Source organism: Diceros bicornis, chromosome 6 (assembly GCF_020826845.1).
Source record: "Diceros bicornis minor isolate mBicDic1 chromosome 6, mDicBic1.mat.cur, whole genome shotgun sequence".
NCBI classification, from domain to species: Eukaryota; Metazoa; Chordata; class Mammalia; order Perissodactyla; family Rhinocerotidae; genus Diceros; species Diceros bicornis.
In genome coordinates, this window is record NC_080745.1 from 46,247,242 (window position 1) to 46,268,582 (window position 21,341).

The window sequence follows — 21,341 nt, forward strand, 5'->3', positions numbered from 1 at the left end:
GAGAAACTGTCAGATTAGAGGATAAATGTACTCAGGAGGGGCCGGCCTTATGGCCTAGTGGTTAAGTTTGGTGCACTCTGCTTAGGCAGCCCAGGTTCAGTTTCCGGGCGCGGACCTACACCACTTGTTGGCAGCCATGCTGTGGCAGTGACCCGTGTACAAAATAGAGGAAGACTGGCACAGATGTCAGCTCAGGGCAAATCTTCCTCAGCCAAAAAAAAAATGTACTAAGGAGACACAACAATCAAATTCAATGTTGGATCCCATATTGGATTCTCGAACAGGAAAAAGTGGAAAAACTGGTGAAATGTGAATTAGATCTGTTAAGTTTATAGTATTGTACCAATGTTACCCTCCTCGGTTTGATAACCGTACTATGGTTATGTAAGTTGTAAATATTAGGGGAAATTAGGTGAAGGATATATGTGAACTTTCTGTATTATTTTTGTAACTTTTCTCTAAGACTAAAATTATTTCAAAATAAAAAATAATATAAACTTTCTTATACATATTCCAAAACTTAATTCACTATTTTCTTTCCCAAGCTTGCTTCTTTTCTGTGTTCCCTTTATCTATGAATGGAATGTTAGTCTCCCAGTCACCAGGCTCAAACTCTCAGCATTATTTTGATGCTTCTCTTTCTCTCAACCTTCATATACAGTCAGATGAAGAATACAATATATTCTACCTCAAAGCCCATTACATTGCTTACCACAGGTACCTCAACAATCAACTACAGTTCAACTATAATTGCTTCCCAATACTCTATGCATTACTTGCATAATAATCTTCTAAAAGCACAGTTCTGTTTACTTCATTCTTCTCCCTAGAAAATTTCAGCGGCTCCCCATTGCTTATTAAAGAATCAACTCAACCAATGAAGGTCTTTTCATTATCTACTCCGAACCCTACACTTTCAATTGGGTTCCCCTTTACAAACTTGCCTAGTAATTCTCCAAAGAACCCCCTTGGGTTTTCTAAAAGACTTTCAGGAGGTCTGTGAGGTCAAAATTAATTTAATAATAAAACTAAGTTGTTATTTGACCTTTTCATTCTCAATATCTCATGAGTATACAGTGCAGTTTTCCAGTTTAATGACATATGATATTGTAACAGATTGAATGCATAAGCAGATGTGAGAATTCAACTGTCATCTATACGCCTGACTATAATGAGATCTGAACACGTACAAACAACACTACTCTCTTTTTTTTTTTTGGAACATATAGTTTTTTCAATAAAAATGTTATTTATGTGAATATGTAATGGGATTATTATTTTGAAATTACTTACTAAATTTAAATTACTTACTAAATTTTAAAATTCCTGTTGTAATTTCTCATATGGTAAATATTAATAGATATAATCCACATAAACAAAAGCTCTTTAGGGCCCACAACACTTTTAAAAAAGGAATCCTGAGACCAAAAAGTTTGAGAACCACTGGTCCAGCCTGACTACTTTGATGTTCCCTGTACACGGGTAAGTTTTCTAGCCTTCATAATTTTCCTTCTCCTAAAATAACCTTCCTTTTATCTCCCCATGCTCAAATTTTACCCATTCTCCATAACAGTGGCTGTCTTCTCAATGGCCACTTTACAAGTTTTGGAGTCAGATCTGGGTCAAATTTGGCCTTGCTACTGACCTTTACTAGCTGTGTGACCTTGGGCAACTTACTTAACCTCTTTGAGTCTCAAGTGTCTCATTTAGGGACATCACTCGTAATCCTGAAGAACCATATTGAGAATTAAATGAAAACACATAAGTACCAAGATTAGTACCTGGCATGTATAACTGATGCTTAATAAATACTAATTTCCTCTCTCCCTTTCCTCTTCTACCAGAATGTTTTTTTAAAACCAGGACTTTTATGCATTTTATTCATGGATTCCTTCACAACACTTAGCACAACACCTTTCATATAAGGTGTTTGATATTACGTGAGCTAAGCAATAAAATTTAAGGATAACATGTCAGCAGAACATAGATACCTCACATTTCTGTCTTTTAAAAATGCAAATGTTTAGATCTGGCAATAGAATCAGCATCAATGACTCCCTTATGTAGATATGCAGATTACATAGAACAATAAGAATATCATAATAACAGATGTTAACAGAGAATAGCGCAGGTCACTTAAAAACACTGGGGTGGCCTTTTAAATAACATATAATAACATCTAAAAATGAATCTCAAAAGAATATTAATCATTAAGGTATTAAAAACACATGCCACTGCCACAACTATTTTCAATTTACAAAATGTATGATATTCTAGCAAAGTGTCCAAAGCCACACAAAATTCTTGTTAGAAATTTTTGTTTTGGTTTTTCTCGTTTAGAAGACCTCAAAACTCTAAATATTCCATCCTTATTGTTTACTTAGGATGCCGCTGACCTACCTTCAGGATACAGCTTTCGGTTGCTTTTCCAAGAGGAGTTAGGCGTTTGTGCTGAGCTGACCCAGTCTCAAAATAAGTCATCCTCCAACCACTGGCAATCTCTGGTGACAGAGATGCCCATAGACAGTGTTGAAGTCTGTGGTATGGACAGAGGTTTTTGTTTTATTTGTTCCATGCTCAATTTAACCAGCTGGACTAATTATAGCAGAAGTTCCTTAAGCACTTCCACATCCTTTCTAACAGGGATCATGATTCTGATTTCATACTCTCATCCCAACTCTATTCTCCCAATGTTTTAAAGATTTAATTTAATGGTCAGATTATGATGCTAATAAAAACTCTCACAAGTCACTGGTCCAGCACATTTGTTGATGATTAAACTGGAACATGAAATTCAAGGAGAACTGATTTGTGGGAAAAAATAACTTCATAAGATATTGTTTAAAAGGTATAGGAAAGAGGTCCTCTGGATTCTTAGAAACTTAAAAGTAGTTGTATCTCCAAGAAAATACATGTAAGAGTAGCTATAAGCCTCAAGGGTCACCTTCTGAATGTGTTCATTAAAGTTTAGAACACTCTACGGAGTCCTAGAAACAAAGTTTCTCCTAGGACAGAAGTGTGATCTAGTAAGCAACTGATATAAATATCTTGACTGACAACAAACTACCTTCTAAATCACAAATAAACACTGAAATATGAAACCTTAAAAAGTAAGGTTATAAGGTCTAGCAAATTGTGAAAAGCCACATGGACTGCCTCAGAGTTTACTTTCCACAACCCTTTAAACTTGCAGCACACTACAATACTGTACTTAAGTACAAATAAGCCTTATTTGTTAAAAGGTGGATTGCTGAAGCACAGAAAAAGTTAATGATTTTTTTTTTGCATTTGCCAGTAATTACAAATAGCATTCAGGCTGCTGCATTTTGCCACACACACAGTGTGCACCAACTCCAAGGGGTGCCATTCACACAGACTTCAATGTGAGTGGTGCCCCCCTGGAGCTCTACAAAGCTTCATTACAGAAAGTTGCACATAAAAGAAATGGACAACATATCCTTTAAATCCAACTTAGGATATTATCACTGTTTTGGATAAACAAATAGCACTTTTGATGTAGAAGCAAAAGTGATGGTGTTTGATATCTGAGTGGAACCATAAGCATTTCTTTTAACTTTATTCCATCAATGTGCTGAAAATGGAAAGAAAACAATGGCAAACTTGGAATTTAAAAATTAAAAGTGAAGACAGCAACATTCTAGCGGAGAAAAAAGGAAAAATTTCTTCAATAGATGACATTAGGTCAACTAGGTATCCATATGGAAAAAAAAATAAAACTTGACCTCTCCTACTTCAAACCACAAAAACCAATCCTAAATAGATCGTAGGTTTAAATACGAAAGGTAAAATAATAACACTCTTAAAAGAAAACACAAAACGTCTTCGCGACACTTGGGGGAGGCAGAGATTTTTTAAACAGGACACAAAGATCACTAACCATAAGAGAAAAAAATGGAAAATTTAGACTTGATTAAAATCAAGAACATCTGTTCATCAAAAGGTAGATTAAAAATGTGAAAAGGCAAGTCATCAAATAGGAGAAGATATTTGTAATACACATAACTGACAAAAGACTCACATCCAGAACATGTAAAAAATATTCCTATAGATCAATTTTTAAAAGGCAGACTTGAATAGGCACTAGACAAGAGAGGCTATCCAGGTGGCCAATACACATATGGGAAGGGCATCAGCTTCATTAGCCATCAAGGAAACGCAAATTAAAACCAAAAAGCTATGCCACTACACACCCAACAGAATGGTTAAAATGAAAAAAACCAGAAGAAACTACAAGTGTTGACAAATATGTGAAGCTACTGGAACTCTCATACTCTGCTGGTGGAAGAGGAAAGATTGACAGCAGCCACTAAGGGTGAAAATAGGAATACTCAATAACCCAGCAATCCTACTGCCAGCTATACACCTAACAGAAATATATAGAAATCATATAATGTAAAAGATAGCTGTCAAATAATGAGACCAGTTATAAATCTATATATGAAAATAAATTATAGTAAACACTGTGTGTGTACACATATATTTTGTATGTGTGTGTATATCTTTCAATTTCATTTCCAGTGACTTTTTAAATCAAAAATTGAAATACATAGTTGATCCATTTTCCTTCTTCTCCTTTGAGACAAAGTAAGCTTAAAACAAACCAACCTTGTACCTAAACAGAGATCAAGCAATAAATATCATAAAAATGATGAAAGTATGCCCCAGGCTAAGGTAGTGTCAATGAAGCAATTTTCTATTCTGATGTGATTAACACTCAAATAAAACAACTAATTAGGGTATCTAAATTTCAAAATGAAAATATAAGATATAGTAATGAAAGGCAAATTACAAGATATTGTCCCTATATTATGACTGGACATAAAAACAGTAGGAGTCCACAAAAATGCGTACTTAATGGATTTATACACCCTTACATGGCTAAGCACCTCTATTCTAGTTCAGATTTCCATAACCAACTAGACACAAAGAAAAGTACTGAGAGGTCTGAACTGAATTTTAAATTGGCACAGATGGCATGTTTATAACACCCCCACAATATGCTGAGTGTTCTCCATAAAACCAACCTAGACACAGTCCCTGCCTCTAGGGGACTTAAAATCTAAAAGTAGATGAGGCAGCCTAATTCAAAGAAAGTAAACAAACAAAAGGAAACAAAGAAGGGAATGTAAGAGAAGAGAGGCCTGCATTAATCTCTCAGCTCCCAGAAGGGTATCAGTCCAATCTGAACAGCAGAGAATGAAAGCTAACAAGTCAGAGCTGCCTTATTTACCATCAGATTTAATATGACACTATGCAGTAAATATTCTCTAAAAAGTTATGCTGACCAGACTGAAAGTGCTTTCTTGTTCTCTAGCTTCAACATTCAGAAGATCTAAATCTTCATAAAAGATATACTATATACCCCACTGGGTGTGTGTAAAGGACATGAAACAGCTTGTACATAGGGACTGATTTACAGTTCAAAATCTAAATTACTGAATCCAAAACATATGAAAGCATTATTTCAAAAATCTTGGCTCAACAGGCAATTAATTAATGTGACACAGCCATCTTTATCTCAAAATTCCTAAAACAAGACAGCGATTCTTACTGGACTGCATTTTTGATGTTGTCTCTAAAGGGATATATGAGCTATATTTGGTTTGTCTGTAAATAAACATTTCATGGGCTTACAGTTCAGACTCTGATCTCCTTATCCAGTTGACTAGAGCTATTTCAATAGAGAGATGTCAAACAATTGTCAGAAATGTCTCTGAATATAGAACTTCTTTAAGCCCTTGAATTAAAAACATCTTTACTTTAAACCATGTAGATTCTTCCTGGAAGACTTCAAAATGCTGATGACATCCAATTAATTAAGCTGTATGAACCAAACTCACTTCAACAAACTGGTCCTTGCTGCTTCGCTGTCTCTTTGGATCAGGTTTCTCTGGCAAAGGCTAAGAAAAAAAATAATAATGCAGCCAAATTCCCCACAAAGGAAGAAGATGAAGAAAGCAAGGACGCTATTGACTTTGCCGCATTAAAGTAATACTTATTGAATCTGAACGATAAAGAGCACAATTCAGAATAAGCATCTGAGGTCAGGATAAGGGACATTATCCACCCAATGCCTCAGATCTGCAACCACTTTCCCCCAGTGCTCTCTACGGCAGCCATAATGACTTTCAACTTCTCAAAATGCTATCCTGCCTCTAGTTTAAAACATGGCTTCCTTTTAAAAAGAAGACTCGCGGCGCCGGCCCGGTGGCGCAAGCGGTTAAGTGCGCGCGCTCCGCTGCGGCGGCCCGGGGTTCGCTGGTTCGGATCCCGGGCGCGCACCGACGCACTGCTTGGTAAGCCATGCTGCGGCGTCCCATATAAAGTGGAGGAAGATAGGCACAGATGTTAGCCCAGGGCCGTCTTCCTCAGCAAAAAAAGAGGAGGATTGGCGGATGTTAGCTCAGGGCTGATCTCCTCACAAAAAAAAAAAAAGAAGACTCGCGATGAGCTCCCTTTTTAATATATTTCCATCATAGGAATCACAGAAATAAAAATATATCTTATACAAATCCAAAGTATTCCCAGTAAAAACTGTATTTAAGCCCACTTTATGAAGTATTATGGTAAAAATGCACTTATGCCAGTAATCCAAAATCTAAACCTTGGAATCACCATCTGATTCCTTCTTCCCTTCATATCCCACCCCCCCCCCGACCCCCTCACACTAATCAGTACCACGTTCAGATTCTCCTTCAGTCCAGATCCCTCCCACTGAAAGCATCCCAGGAGTAGGCCCATCATATAGAAAAACTGAGGTCCAAAGTGCAGAAGAGTCTGAGAAAAGCTAGAGGAGAGACATTTCAGGATAAGAAACCAAAGGTTTGAACTAGGAAGACACTATCAAAGTACTGGAACAGACTAGGTAGCAGGAGGAGGAGACTGAAGAGACTGCCTAGACCACTGAGCCTTTGAGACTTGACTTGAAGGGCCATGTAGGGGTAGGGATGGGTGGGTCAGACCAACCCAAAAAGGCCAGGTGGTACAAACACAAATTTTTCTCACTTATTCCTCTTTCCAAATGTCCTCTGCAACTAACTTAGCTCAGACCCTCCCAAGATCTTACTTGAACAAGTGCAATGATGTCTTAACTGATCTGTTGTCCTATCTCTCTACCGACACACTGTGGTCAAAATCATCTTCTTAAAGTACCATATCAAACCTTTTCAATGTTTTTCATTAGCCTTAATATAAGATTTATAAATTCTTAAAATGGCTTAACAGACCTTCCAGGACCTAACTCCTCATATCTGCAACCACTTTCCCCCAATGCTGTCTGCACCATTCATAATGACTTTCAATTCCCCAAAATGCTATCTTGCCTCTAGTTTCAAACATCATTTTCTTTTAGACAGAAGACTCCCATCACCTCCTCCTACCACACACACATGCTCTCACTCATTCACTTTACCTATTTTACTTTCATATTCGTGCCTCATCTTAAACATCATTTCCTCAAGGAGGTTTTCCTTGAACCCTTCAAAAGGTCCCTGCTGTATTCCCAGAGTACTCTATCTTTTCCTTTTCATGACATTCATCAAATTTATAATTACAAATGGTAAACAATCTTGTGTTCTATGAGGGCAAGAATGCAGACCTAGCACTAGGATTAAGAATGTTACTTCCTTACTTGAAAACCTTCAACGGCTTCCCCAAACTTCTGCATTAAGTACACACTTCTCAGCATGGGTCTTCAAGGCCCTCCACAGTATGAACTTTTATGGTCTACTATTCCCTGAACAATTCTCAAATGCAAGATTATCTGTTCCTTACCAAATAAGCCAGGTACTTTCTAGTGCCTTCATTTCTGTAGCTTCCTCTATGAATCTGGCTGGCTTCCTTGTCTTTAAAAATGCTACTCACTCTTCCAAACCTATATCAAATCCCATCTTCTCCATAGAATTTTTTCTGACTTTCCCCAAATAAATTTGGCCTCTCCCACCTTTGACTTCCTTCCTGCTCAAATATGTTGTATTTTCCTTATAGCACTTTGCTAAGTCTATCTAGTCATTACAGTACTTTTCTTACCCTCACTAGTTTTAAATTTCTTAGATAAGGCTGGTCATACCTTACTTTTCTGTGTATCTCCTTATTGCATTTCGTATATGCCTTATTTATAGAAGATGCCCCATAAAAGCATTAACTTGACTCTAAAAAAATCTACTACATGTAAGGCAGTTGTCTAAATATGTGGATAAAACCATCTTTAAAGTACAAAAGACACCTGTGAAACAGATGGAAGCTAAGTGGAATTAGAAAAGCAAGTTATGTTAACCAGTACAAAAACAGAAATATATCTTACTTGCATCACAAATAACTGCTCTTTAATCAAAGAGTAATACATCTTTAGAGACTCATTAATCTTATATTATACATTAAAATGCCAACATATATGTCAATTCTGACATCTCAAAGTAAATAGAATTTTAACTCAAGTTTCATATAGCAGCAGAGCACAGTGCCACTGCTCAATATTTATTTTTGTGACCATTTCTGCTGTTTGCTGAATAAAAACAAACAACTACTAATATTATTTAGGTGTGCCTAAAATTATAAATCAGAAAGGACCACAGAAATTATCTAGTTCGACCCATTAAATCTCTAGATAAAAAAAAAATAAAGACTATGAGTTTCTTGGCCAAGGTTGCAAAGCCAAAGCTAGGACAAAGACTCAGACCAACTGACTTTCACTCCAGGACTCTTCCCAACCCCAAACAATACTCACCTCAAGGCTGTAATAACTAGAGCACATTATTCTCAATCAACATTGGAGCCAACAATGCTCCAGCACTGAATTAAGGCCATTTGCACATTTTCAGCCATGCTCAAGAGAAACAAAAGTGTGATGAGTGAAGGAATGAAACGAAATTCTTTTTATCTTTTCCCAGGAGCCTTATATCTTATAAAAGGTTAAGAATGAACATTACTTCATAAGCTTTGAGGGGAGTGAGTTCAAAGACATTCTGAGAGGCAGGAAAAACATGATAGAAAATTACATACAACTTTTCAAAACACATAATAGAATTTTGACACATAATGGAACATGCAACATAGAGCATTCTGAATGCTACTTATCAAAAGTTACTTTTTACTTCAGAGTAACCAAGACAGATGGTGCTGGGGAGTGGGGGTGGGGGTGGGGGGTGGGGCGGGGAGAAAAAAAAGAAAGAAAAAAGCTAGCAGCCTATTTCTTTTTTTTTTTTCTGTGAGGAGGATCAGCCCTGAGCTAACATCCATGCTAATCCTCCTCTTTTTGCTGAGGAAGACTGGCTCTGAGCTAACATCTATTGCCAATCCGCCTCCTTTTTTTCCCCCCCCAAAGCCCCAGTAGATAGTTGTATGTCATAGCTGCACATCCTTCTAGTTGTTGTATGTGGGACGCGGACTCAGCATGGCCTGAGAAGCAGTGCTTCGGGGCACGCCCGGGATCCAAACCCAGGCCGCCAGCAGCGGAGCACACGCACTTAACCGCTGAGCCATGGGGACGGCCCTTAGCAGCCTATTTCTTAAAACCTACTTAAAACGCAAACATATCTGCCAATATTTACCAAATATTTGTTATTAAGTATCACTTCTTACAGTTCTATCCCAAATCAGTGGCATACAGTAGGCACTTAATAAGAATCTGCATAATAAAGTAAGCAATCTCTCTTGGTATCACCCAGTACTATCCTTGAATACTGTGGTTATACATCAGTGACTATAAAATGCTGCTACTTGTAGTAGAAAACAATGAGCACTGACAGTTTGTATCAAATACAAATGTTTCCAAGGCTAGAACATTTTACATTATATATGTGTGTAGCTATGTTCATTTGTTCTCTCCATACGTATACATATAAATGGCATGTATTTTGACTATAGTGATTTTACCTAAGGATCTTACACTATGGATCAGTGATTTTAAACTTTCCATACAGCAATGCATAATAAGAAAAACATTATACCTATCACAACCTAGTACACACACACACACAGGGACACACACACATAGCCTAAAGAAAAGTTTTGTGAAACAACACCCTTACTACACCCAAAGCACCAATATTTTCTATTCCATTTTTTAAAATGCTATTTGTGATTCACTAAACTAATTTTGTCATCTCTGTTCTGGAAGCTCATAAAAGTGCAAAGAGACACTGGGAAGGTGTAATGCCAAACTTAGTTTGGCATTCATTCCACAGAAATAACCTAGGCTCAATAGACACCAACCAGAAACTGGCAAAAGGAAGTCTAGAAACTATTAAACATTGTTCATTCAAAAGCTATGCTGAGAATCTGAAGGGTATTATTATTGTGTCAGTAAAAAATACAAACCATATTATGTGCCATAAAACAGTCCCCCAATTTTTTTTTTTTTGGTGAGGAAGATTCGCCCTGGGCTAACATCCACGCCCATCTTCCTCCACTTTATATGTGGGATGCCTGGCACAACATGGCTTCATAAGTGGTGTGTAGGTCTGCACCCAGGATCCGGACCTGCAAACTCCGGCCGCTGAAGCAGACTTAACCACTACACCACCAGGCCAGCCCCTCAAAAATTTAAAAGGGGTCAAAATAATAACACATGTCTGATCACAATGGAATTAAATTAGAAATCCATAACAGAAAGCTATCTGTTAAATCTCAAGTATTTGGAAACTAAATAATGTACTTCTAAATAACTCAAGGATCAAAGATAACTCAAGAAGAAATCAAAAGGGAAATTAGAAAATATGTTCAACTAAATGAAAATGAAAACACAACACATCAAAATTTGGGGGAAGCAAAAACACAGGCCAGAGTTTTACTGGTTTAGAGAAGAACAATGAGCCCAGACCATTGGGTCTGCTTGATTCCCTTTAGAGCAATCCAAATTCTGCTCACATAAGTAGGGTGGCCGCCTGCAGTGAGAAACATCAAATTATTTTTACTACTAAGGAAGTTTAAGGTGAAAGAACCAACCCCCCACCTAACCTAGGAAATTTGGAGAGGCTTTCCTAAATCTGAAAGCAGACCAGGAATCTAATAAGTGGTGTCACTGAAGGAGGAGAGCCACACACAGGAAAATATGGATAGAGAGCAGTGGGGGAAACATCCAGCAAGAGGCAAGGCAGGAAGCTGCAGAGCATGGTGGTGATCGGATGGGCAGCACTAGACTGCACGCATCAGGACAGTAGCTTCCTCCCCATACTAAGGACATCTTCTGGACTATAGCAGCCTCTTACTACTGTCTAATGTGTGTAATTGAACCTTCACAGATTCATCCCAGAAAATTAAATGCAGAAAAACCTCAGCTTCTTAGAGGTCATCTAGACCAAGCCAGGCCAGAAATAAAATCTGTTTTGCCTTTAGACAGATGTTCTGAGGTAGCCTGAGGTTCCAATCCCCAAACCCCGCAAATCTGGGTTATTACATTCTACTATCTTTTATTCTAGCATTTCACAGGGGTAAGAGGAGAGAGGACAAGCATCTCAATACCTGTTTTTAATTAAATGTAATATTAGTTCATCCACTGTTTAAAAAAGGTGGGGGAGGGGAGCTAATACATTGTAGACAATTGTAACTCAGTTTGATGAAAAGTATTAGGCTTATCATTTTGATTAGCAGCACTCATTAAATATGTTTTCTACCTGTATTTCAGGAAACTAAAGCAAGTAAGGATGTTATTCTGCTTTACTGGAGGCAATTCCACATCCTGCTAGGTTTGGTTTATATATGTGCCTGGCTTCCTAAAATAGACATAAACAGCCTTATTTAGATCTATGCCATTTATTTCCACAGAGAAGGAACCTCAGAACTTTTTAACTATAACAGATTATCTAATCTTTTTATACTTTTGTTGTTATGAAGAAAGAAAAATACATGATACTGGGGGCAAAAGGAAGACTGAGCTTAATTACAAAGATTTAAAGCAGAAAAATTCACATGGTGGCTTTTTAGAAAAAGAACACTTTCTTCCTTTCATTTCAAAGCAAACCATTTACCTACCAAGAAGCATAAATACTATGTATTTACCTACCAAGAAGCATAAATACTATGTTCCTCCTTTTTTTAAATTTTTAAAAAAGTTATATCCTTCTTTATTCAAAGAACCTGGAGTCTTAGATTTTTGTAATCTGAAAGTCTTTCTAACATATCTGTCCAATCCAAACAGTTGACTACTATTCAAAATCACTACAGGAACTAAACAGCTATAAGGATTCATAAACAGGTTTCACAAATGAAAACTCCGTAATGAAATGATACTTTTGACAGAATGTTAATGAAATACAATCAATTTTTCTAAATCCTTTTGGAGGAAAAGAATTTTAAGTGATGTAACAAAGATGAACAAAGTTATATTATTCATTCACCATGTTAAATGATCCAGTGTACATTACTTGAGAGCAGAGATTTACAATGCATAATCAACACACTGAGTGATGTGTCAGTAAAAATGATTAAATATGCCAAGGTCTTAATTATAACACCACTTTATATTTGTACAGAACATTCCAGTTTGCAAAGCACTTACATCCATAAACTCACTTGATTCTATATGTCCTTCAATTTAAGTACAATAGATATAAGAGGTGAGTCCATCTGGATAAGAGAAGCTATGTACTGAAATGGTTAAGAGCATGGAATCTGGAGACAACTGTCTGGTTTGGGATCCTAGCACTGCCGCTTACTAGATATGTGATTCTGAGCACATTACTCAACATCTCTGTGCCTCAGTTTCATCATCTGTAAAATGGGGATAATAATCATTTCTATCTCTTGGGTCCACTAAGGATTAAATCAATTAACATACGTCAAGCACTTAGAACAGTGCCTAGCAGAGAGTAACCATTATATATTGTACACGCTGGTTGTACATATCAGCAGCATCATCGTATGGACAGGGAAACAAGCTGGTAAGTCACAGAGCCAAGAATAGAAACCGGATCTTCTCCCAGTTGATGCTCCATCCACAGAGAGCTGGGTTGTTTTTAAGTATCCCAAGGTTTTTCTAGACTGACATAAACAGTTTAATTGTACAAATCAAAAAATCCAGCAGCTCAAAACATTTAAAAAGTTATATTTTAATCTATGTTTATATATACATTTTAAGTTAAATTATTTAAAAAAATATATTCCGTTTTGTGGACAGAGCTGTACACTAAGGAATACTTATCTGTGTTGCTATATTTGCAAAACACAACTCTTCTGTTTCACTTTTCAAAAGATAGACCAAAAAGGCAACAAGCCTATCATATCACATCATGTTAGTATGACCATTACTTCAATTTATCAAATAAAAAAATCTAGAAGGAAATATACTAAGATGATGATAATACTGTATTAGGATTTTCTTTTTTTCCCTTCTGATTTTCAAAACATTCAGTATTGTGATAAAACATTCATAATTTTAAAACTGATTTCCCAAACAGGTTTATCGAGGACCAAAAATAGTATTGATAGAAAAAACACTCAGAAATTAATTCTAGCAGATAATAAATGCCTAGGTAAAAAACTGCCCTCTTTTTTCAGACGTGTTTTAGGTATATTTCCTCAGACTTTGTTCAAACTTTTTACCTTTCTTTAGTGATTTAGCTAACTGTGATAACATCTTCCACTGTATCTAAAAATAGGGCATGGGTGTGTAAATTTATGAGCTGAAATGCAAAACTGGCACTGGATGTCTAAATTAGAGTATTAAATCATTTAACATACTCTAGTATAAAAATATATTTTAAGCGTTGATATCCACATACTTTGTATACACATTATACATAATTTTAACTCAATCATCTTTAATCTTTTCATATGAAGTGAAGAAATGTGAAGTCATGAACTTTTTTTAACATTCTCAACTATGCCAAATCATTTCTTAAGAGATTAACTTGGACAAAGCATTCCTCCACTCCAGGCCTCAGATTCCTTCTTTGAATAATAAGGAGAGTAAACTAGAACATCAGTGGTCTCAACTTTCTTTCCACTTCAGCCCATCTGAGAGATCCAACATCTCTCCCTTTACAGCTATGGGGACAGTTTGAAAATGTCCCACAGGGGATTCTGATACACTACCCTGCCCCTGCCCTCTACTCCACTACTGCAGAGTTCTTTGAGGTGCCACACAGCTCTAAAGTCTGGCACTTTAGGTACAGGAAAATCACAACCCAATGACCTGGAAGGTATCTGACAGTGTTAACACACTTAAAAAGGCAGGCCAAAAGTTAATATGCATTTTCTTTTGTTAGAACATGCAAGCCTCAAATAAGAATTTGTATACTGATGATATCAAAGAGGGCTTTGAAACTATTCATATGGCAAACAGCACACCTCACCTGGAACTGGATTCTAATCAAGGAGGTGGGTAAAGGAGGAGGAAAAGTGGGGAATCAAACAAAATAATACCCTCTTTAAAGTTTGAGGGAATGGTTTGAACATGTGATTAATGGAAAGAAGATTTCTGCAATTTTTCTGATAACAGAAAAGACAAAGACTGACACACAGAGACATTATGTTATGTGATCCCCAGTTTCTTCTCACAAGTATCAATTTGTTACAGGTCTGACATCGATTCTATGTAAATGATTTTTTTTATCAGACAACTCTGTTATAAATTAATAATAACTAATAGCTACTAAAAATATGGTTTAAGCATGCCATATTATGAATATAAATATAAATATAAATATAAGCCAAATACATTGACTCAGCATGGTGATTGACAATTGCTCAGTATGGTATATACAAATAGTGTCCATTTTCTTTGAATGTCTACTTACTGTGGACAAAGTCTACACTATTTAAAAGTTATTTTATGGGCAAAGTCTTGTGAAAAATTGTCACAACTGGAAAGAAAGAAATGGAATTTTAAAACTTCCTTGGAAAATCTGTGTTGTTTAATTCAAGTGTGAGCCAGTATTACATCATCATTAATAAGTATACAAGGCACGGCAAAGATGCTGACTAGGGCTTCAAAACTAGGATTACCTATATGAAAAAAATGTGTCGCACTATTTTCAAATCAGAAAACACCTTAATCATAAATGCTGATTATTAGCTATATGTGTTATAGTGAGTGGACCCTTAACTGGCAAAAAAGAAAAAAATTAACAGTGATCCACAGATTTAGTATTGGAACCAAAAAAACCAAAAAAGAAAGAAACAAACTGGCTGGGTCTGAAAGCTGCTGTCCTCTGTACCAGAAGATGCCACCAGTGGTGACTGAGAATACAATGTACACATCTCTATAACTGCTCTATTGATTCATGCCTGAAAATGTTGATAAAAATTTGCGGTAGGCATAGATTTCTTCTGAAATCATTTGCCAAAACATGCTGTCCGTTGCTGGCATAACTTTCTGAACACATTCCCCATTTAAAAAACAAATTCTCAATGTTCTCCACATAAACTAAAACTGTAGAACCTAAAACTTGTGTCAGTGAACAGACCAATAACCCCAACAAGAAATAAAAGTGAACAGAACGAAAATGCCCCAAACCCAATTTTGTAAGATGTTCACATTTGAAACAGTAGCAATAAATACTATGCAAGAGAAGACAACTCCTTACACGTACTTGGGATGGACAAATATTTGTTGAATGAATACGGTATACATTTCTTCCTCATTCTATACCCATGTGTTAAAGCATCAAACAATTTAATTCGTGGCAGTTTCTGTTGTGTCTCGAACTTCACATATAAGTTTATTATGAGGGGAAAAAAACCTGTTTGGCTTGACTCACCATGAATCACAGCCAGGAGGTCATCTTGTTGTGTATCAGCAACTATGTTTTCACTACAGCTATGTGACCTGAAGTGGCAGCAGCAGAGGCACCAAAATAGAAGGGGCAGGAGGCTTCTCGGCCCCAAATGAGCTTTTCCAGCCCATTCGGGCATCTGAGCAAGAGCAAACCGCAGAGGAGAGAAAGAACAAACCCAACAGCTCCGAGGAGAAAGGCTGCAGGCCCACTACACCTTCCTTGCCCTCCCCGGGAGCCCGGAGAAGCAAGAACATAAAAGAAGATGGGCTTAAGAAACACAGAAGAGAAATCACAGCATGACGGGGGCCAAAACTAGCCCGGTGTAGGGCAAAATCCAGCCGTGACCGTGAAGCACAGATTTCGGGAAGCTCTGGAGACGGAGGAGGATCTCCACCCGATGGCTTCGGGCGCGAGCGCGCAGCGGGCCCCCTGCCTCCCAGCACCTCCAGCCACCGGGGACCTGCCCCCGCTCCCGCCTCACCTGTCCGGCGCCCGCTGGCCCGGCCGGTGTCTCCCGCGCCCGGTCCCCGCCCCGGCCCACCCTCCCATCCCATGTCCTCCTGGCGCGTCTCTCGGGACCTCCGCCTGGGTCAGCGTGGGCAGGGGGCCGAAGCCCGCTCCGCCGCCCCGGGCCTGGCCCCGGCACTCACTTTCTGAATCCGCTTCAGCGCCATGGGTCAGGGAGGGCGGCAGGGACACCGGCCGGCGGGGGCGGCTGCGGGGCTCGGGGGCGTGCGGTCGTCGCGGGCTCGGCTCGCTGGCGGCTCGGCTGGCTCAGCCCGGTGGGTCCCCGGCTCGCCGTCCGCAGGCTCGCTCCGGGCGCCGGTGCCTGTTCCGTGTGCGCCCGAGCGCGAGTGTGCGCGACTGTGCGGGCGGGGACGCCGGCGAGACTCTTTTGTTTCCGCTTTTGCTTCTGGGAAGGAGCCTGCGCCCTCCCCGCCCCGCCCCGCCGGGCACACTGGGAAGTGTAGTTCCAGCCCTCTCCTCGGCCGCCGCCGGCGGGTTCCTGGCTGCTGACCTCCACCCCGCAGCCTGGGCTTGGAGCTGCCGGGGTCTTGAGCTGGCCTCCGCAATTTGATTTTTAATGAAGTTACTGAACTGGCGTTCCCAGTCTGTAAAATGGGGATAACAAATTAGCTCGTGAAGCACTTAGGAATTTCTAGTATGTGCTACAGCTGCTCTTGTTATTTTTACCCTTACAGATTTCACTCTTCTCAAACAGACGAATTGGCTCAATTTCTCACACATGCACAGACTCAGACCAATTATGACTCCTTACTTACCTCCCTACTTCCTATTTCAAAAGGCGTCTCCTCTATCCAGCGCTAATCCCGCATGTCTGCTCCTCCTTCCAACTCCGACTTCTGAGCTTCACCCTCACTATTGGCTCCCTCCCTTCCGCTGACAGTACCTGCTCGATTTAGTCTATCCACAACCCCCATTCCCTCAATTCTCATGAACTGTGTGCTCATTAAAACTTGGCTTCTGCTTTCAGCACAAGCAGAATCGGTTTTCGCCAAGGTCGAGCTTGAGCTTCTGATTACGGAATCCGATTCACTCCTTATCCCCGTGATGTTTTTGACCCATTTGATTACTGGCCACCCTTTTGCCTTTCAAAACGCTCACTGCCTCTGGCTTCCATAGCGCCATGGTAGTTGGGTCTTCTCTGACTTACCCTTTTCTGTCCCTAGCTCCTGAAGAGTTGGAGTGCTCCGGAAGTCCAAGCCTTGATCTCTCACCATGAATATCTTCCTAGACGACAGACTTCGTGCCCTCCCGGAGCCTGGGAGGCCGCCCAGCGTGGCTGGAGGAGCGTGGGCTTTGTAGACTGACCACTCTCCGGAGGTGGAATCCCAGCCTCACTTACACCCACCGTGTGACCGTGGTAAGCCACTTAAACTCTCTAAGCCTCCGGTGCCTTACCTGTCCATAGAGATAATAATCTCTAGATGTATTATTGTAAGAATTAACTGGTATTAATATATATAATGTGCCAAACACAGTATCAAATATGTTGAAAGTGCTCTATAAAAATTATTCCCTTATTTGTTTTTATCTATATGATGATGACTTTAAAAATCTCTCTTTCCAGCCCAAACTTTCACCCCAGTTTTAGCCTCATATTTCCAAAAGCCTGCTAGACATGTCCACCTTCCTTCCCCATGGCCAGGAATGAGAGTCTGTTACTATAATGTGAAGGTGAAGGAAAGCTTTCCAAGAAGCCCACAACCATAGCTACCATAGCATTCTCAAGGCTTACAAAGAGCAAGGGACAAAAATTTACTCATATAACTTAAAAGAAAATGTCCAGGGGAATAGTGAAAGAATAATAGAAATAATTAATGGGATCTGAAACTTAATTTGGAAGCCTCCCCACCCCTCTCCCCCTGAAAAACCTAAGACAGGCCTGGAGCCCGGCTACGCTCTCCCTTTCCTTTTCCCGAGGTCTCGCCTCTCTCCGCACATTGGCCCACCCTCCTCTTTCCAGCTCCCCTTTAGCTTCTCTTATCCATGGCCTGAGCTCACACTGCCCTTGCCCTACTTTTTGACACTCTTGCGGCAACTGTTCCTGCTGCTGGAAGGCCTAGCCTTTTGGCACTTCCTATTTCATCTCCCTAAAAGGAAGAATGTCATTGATGCAACTCATCTTTTTACTCCAGGCTATAAATTCAGCTAGTAAACAAAGTATGGATTGACTACCCTTGGGTTAGGTGGCCACCCCATGGTCCAATCAGCTGTGGGAAGTTTGAAGGACTTTTGGGCAAAGAGGCTTCTGAAACAGACCAGCAAGGTGGTAGCATGCTGCAGAGAGGTGTATTTGGGCTAGCTTGATGCACCATTTTTGGGCTCCAGAAAGTGGAACCCTACTCCCACATCACTCTTCCTTTTTATAGGGCAAGCAAGAGAGTGTCCTTGTAAGTAGGGGAGAAACAGTCTAGGCTCGGGCACCAGCTGCTTTGCGGAGTCGCATTCCCAAGCTGATAGCATTATTCCCCCCCGCCCAAAGCCCCAGTAGATAGTTGTATGTCCTAGTTGCACAGCCTTCTGGTTGCTGTATGTGGGACGCGGCCTCAGCATGGCCGGAGTAGTGGTGTGTCGGTGCGCGCCTGGGATCCCAACCCAGGCCGCCAGCAGCGGAGCGCGCACGCTTAACCGCTAAGCCATGGGGCTGGCCCCCAAGCTGATAGCATTTGGATATCATGTTGGAAGCGAGGCCATGTTCAGCTGCTGCCACTATGGGGAAGCAGTAGTTGCAGGTAGCTCATTTCCAGGAAGCCCGGAAAAAATCTCCAGGGTCATTCAGGACTGATTATCACTCGATAGATAACAAAAATACACACTTAAGCAGAGGCTATGATCAAGACAATTTCATTCAAAAAGCATTGAGAGCCCAGGACACTGGCATCAATTTCTCCCTATTCCAGGATATCCTATATACTACTAAAAGACACACTAATCAATCACTCCAATGCTTAAAAATCTCTATGGGTTTATGTCCTGGAAGCCCAATGCCTCAGCTTACTGCAAAACACTCATCACAATTTGTCCCTAAAATCCTCCTTTCCATCTTTAGCTCACATACTATAAAGACACTAGCTCATATGCCTTTGCACAATGCATTCTCTCCACATAGAATGGCCTCCCACCATTCACCTGATAAACTCCTATGCATCCCTCAAGACCTAACTCAAATGATACACGATTTATGAGATCCTCCTCTACCTATTCACTGAGGTGGATTTATAATATTTATATTATTCTTTTAATTCCAGAAGCAAGATGTTCATACTTTAGGGATATCACTTATCTTATTCATGACTGGTTATCTCATTAGAACATGAATTCTAAGAACATATGGAAAATGTCTTTTTTTTTTTTAGTGAGTTAAAATTTACATACAGTGAGATGCACACATCCAGGTGTACAATTCAATGAGTTTTAACAAATGAATATACCTGTGTAACAACACCACAATTAAGATATAGAACACTGGGCCGGCCCCATGGCTTAGCGGTTAAGTGCGCGCGCTCTGCTACTGGCAGCTGGGTTGGATCCCAGGCGCGCACCGATGCACCGCTTCTCTGGCCATGCTGAGGCCGCATCCCACATACAGCAAATAGAAGGATGTGCAACTATGACATACAACTATCTACTGGGGCTTTGGGGGGGAAAAAAAAAGGAGGAGGATTGGCAATAGATGTTAGCTCAGAGCCGGTCTTCCTCAGCAAATAGAGGAGGATTAGCATGGATGTTAGCTCAGGGCTGATCTTCCTCACAAAAGAAAAGATATAGAACACTTCTATCAACGCAGAAAATTCTCTTCCAGTCACTCTCTACCCGAATAGGGAACCACTTTTCTGATTTCCATCGCCATAGATTAGTTTTGTCTGTTGTTGGATGTCATGTAAATAGAAAAATAAAATACATACTTTTTTGTGTTTGACCTTTTTAGCTTGATGTAATGTTTTTGAGATTCTTCCATTTTTTTATGTGTCATTAGTTCATTCTTTTAAATTACTGAGTAGTATTCCATGGTATGAATATACTATAATTTTTTTTCTCCTTTCTCAGGTTGGTGAACATTTGGGTTGTTTCCAGTTTAGGTTTATTATAAATAAAGCTGCTATGAATAGTCTTGTACATCTCTTTTTGTAGACATATGTTGACATTTCTCTAGGATAAAACCTTGGAAATGGAATTACTGGGTCATAGGATACTGTATGTGTAATAGCATAAGAAACCACCAAAGAGTTTTCCAAAGTGGTTATATAATTTTAAAGTCCCAACAGCACTGTATGACTGTTATTTGTTCTGCCTTCTTGTCAACATTTGATGTCCATCATTTAATTTTAGCCATTCTCTTGGGTTTTAAGTAATCTCATTGTGGTTTTAATTTGCATTTCTCTAATGACTGATGTTGGAACCTTTTCATCTGCCTATAGGCCATTCCTATACTTGCTTTTTCCTCTAATAACTCTATGAAATGGGTATAAATTTCACTCTTACAGATAATGAAAATGAGATACATAGAAGTTAAGAGATTTGCCCAAGGCCTAATGGCTCATAAATGGCAGCGCTGATATTGGAATCCGGGCAGACTATCTAGGCTATGGAGTTTTCTATAACTTTTCTATACCTCTTCCCTATACCTTTTAAGTGGGACGTAATTTACTCTTCTTTTTCTGACTTCTTAAGGTACAATGTTACAATGGTTGTAAATCTTTCTTCCTTTCTACTTGAAAACTTCAAAGCTATTAATTTTTCTCTGTGTACTGCATTTCACAAATTTTTTTTTTGAGGAAGATGAGCCCTGAGCTAACATCTATTGCCAATCTTCCTTCTTTTTTCCTTTTTTCTTCCCAAAGCCCCAGTAGATAGTTGTATGTCATAGCCGTACATCCTTCTAGTTGCTCTAATGTGGGATGCCACCTCAGCATGGCTTGATGAGCAGCGGGTAGGTCCGCACCCAGGATCTGAACCAGCGAACCCAGGAGCGCGTGAACTTAACTGCTATGCCACCAGGCCGGCCCCTGCATTTCACAAATTTTGATGTGTTGCATTTTCATTTTCATTGGTTTTAAGTATTTTCTATTTTCACTTGTG

General features: G+C 39.4%; 1 protein-coding gene across 1 annotated transcript in view; it reads right to left on the reverse strand.

The window, feature by feature from the left end:
* The window catches only part of UBE2D1 (ubiquitin conjugating enzyme E2 D1), a 31,019-nt gene extending 14,436 nt beyond the window's left edge, over positions 1 to 16,583 (reverse strand). The window contains exon 1 of the mRNA XM_058543418.1: positions 16,388 to 16,583. Within this exon, the coding sequence (XP_058399401.1) occupies positions 16,388 to 16,411 (24 nt within the window). The 5' untranslated portion in view covers positions 16,412 to 16,583. The remainder of the gene's footprint in view (positions 1 to 16,387) is intronic.
* Positions 16,584 to 21,341: the final 4,758 nt, after the last annotated feature.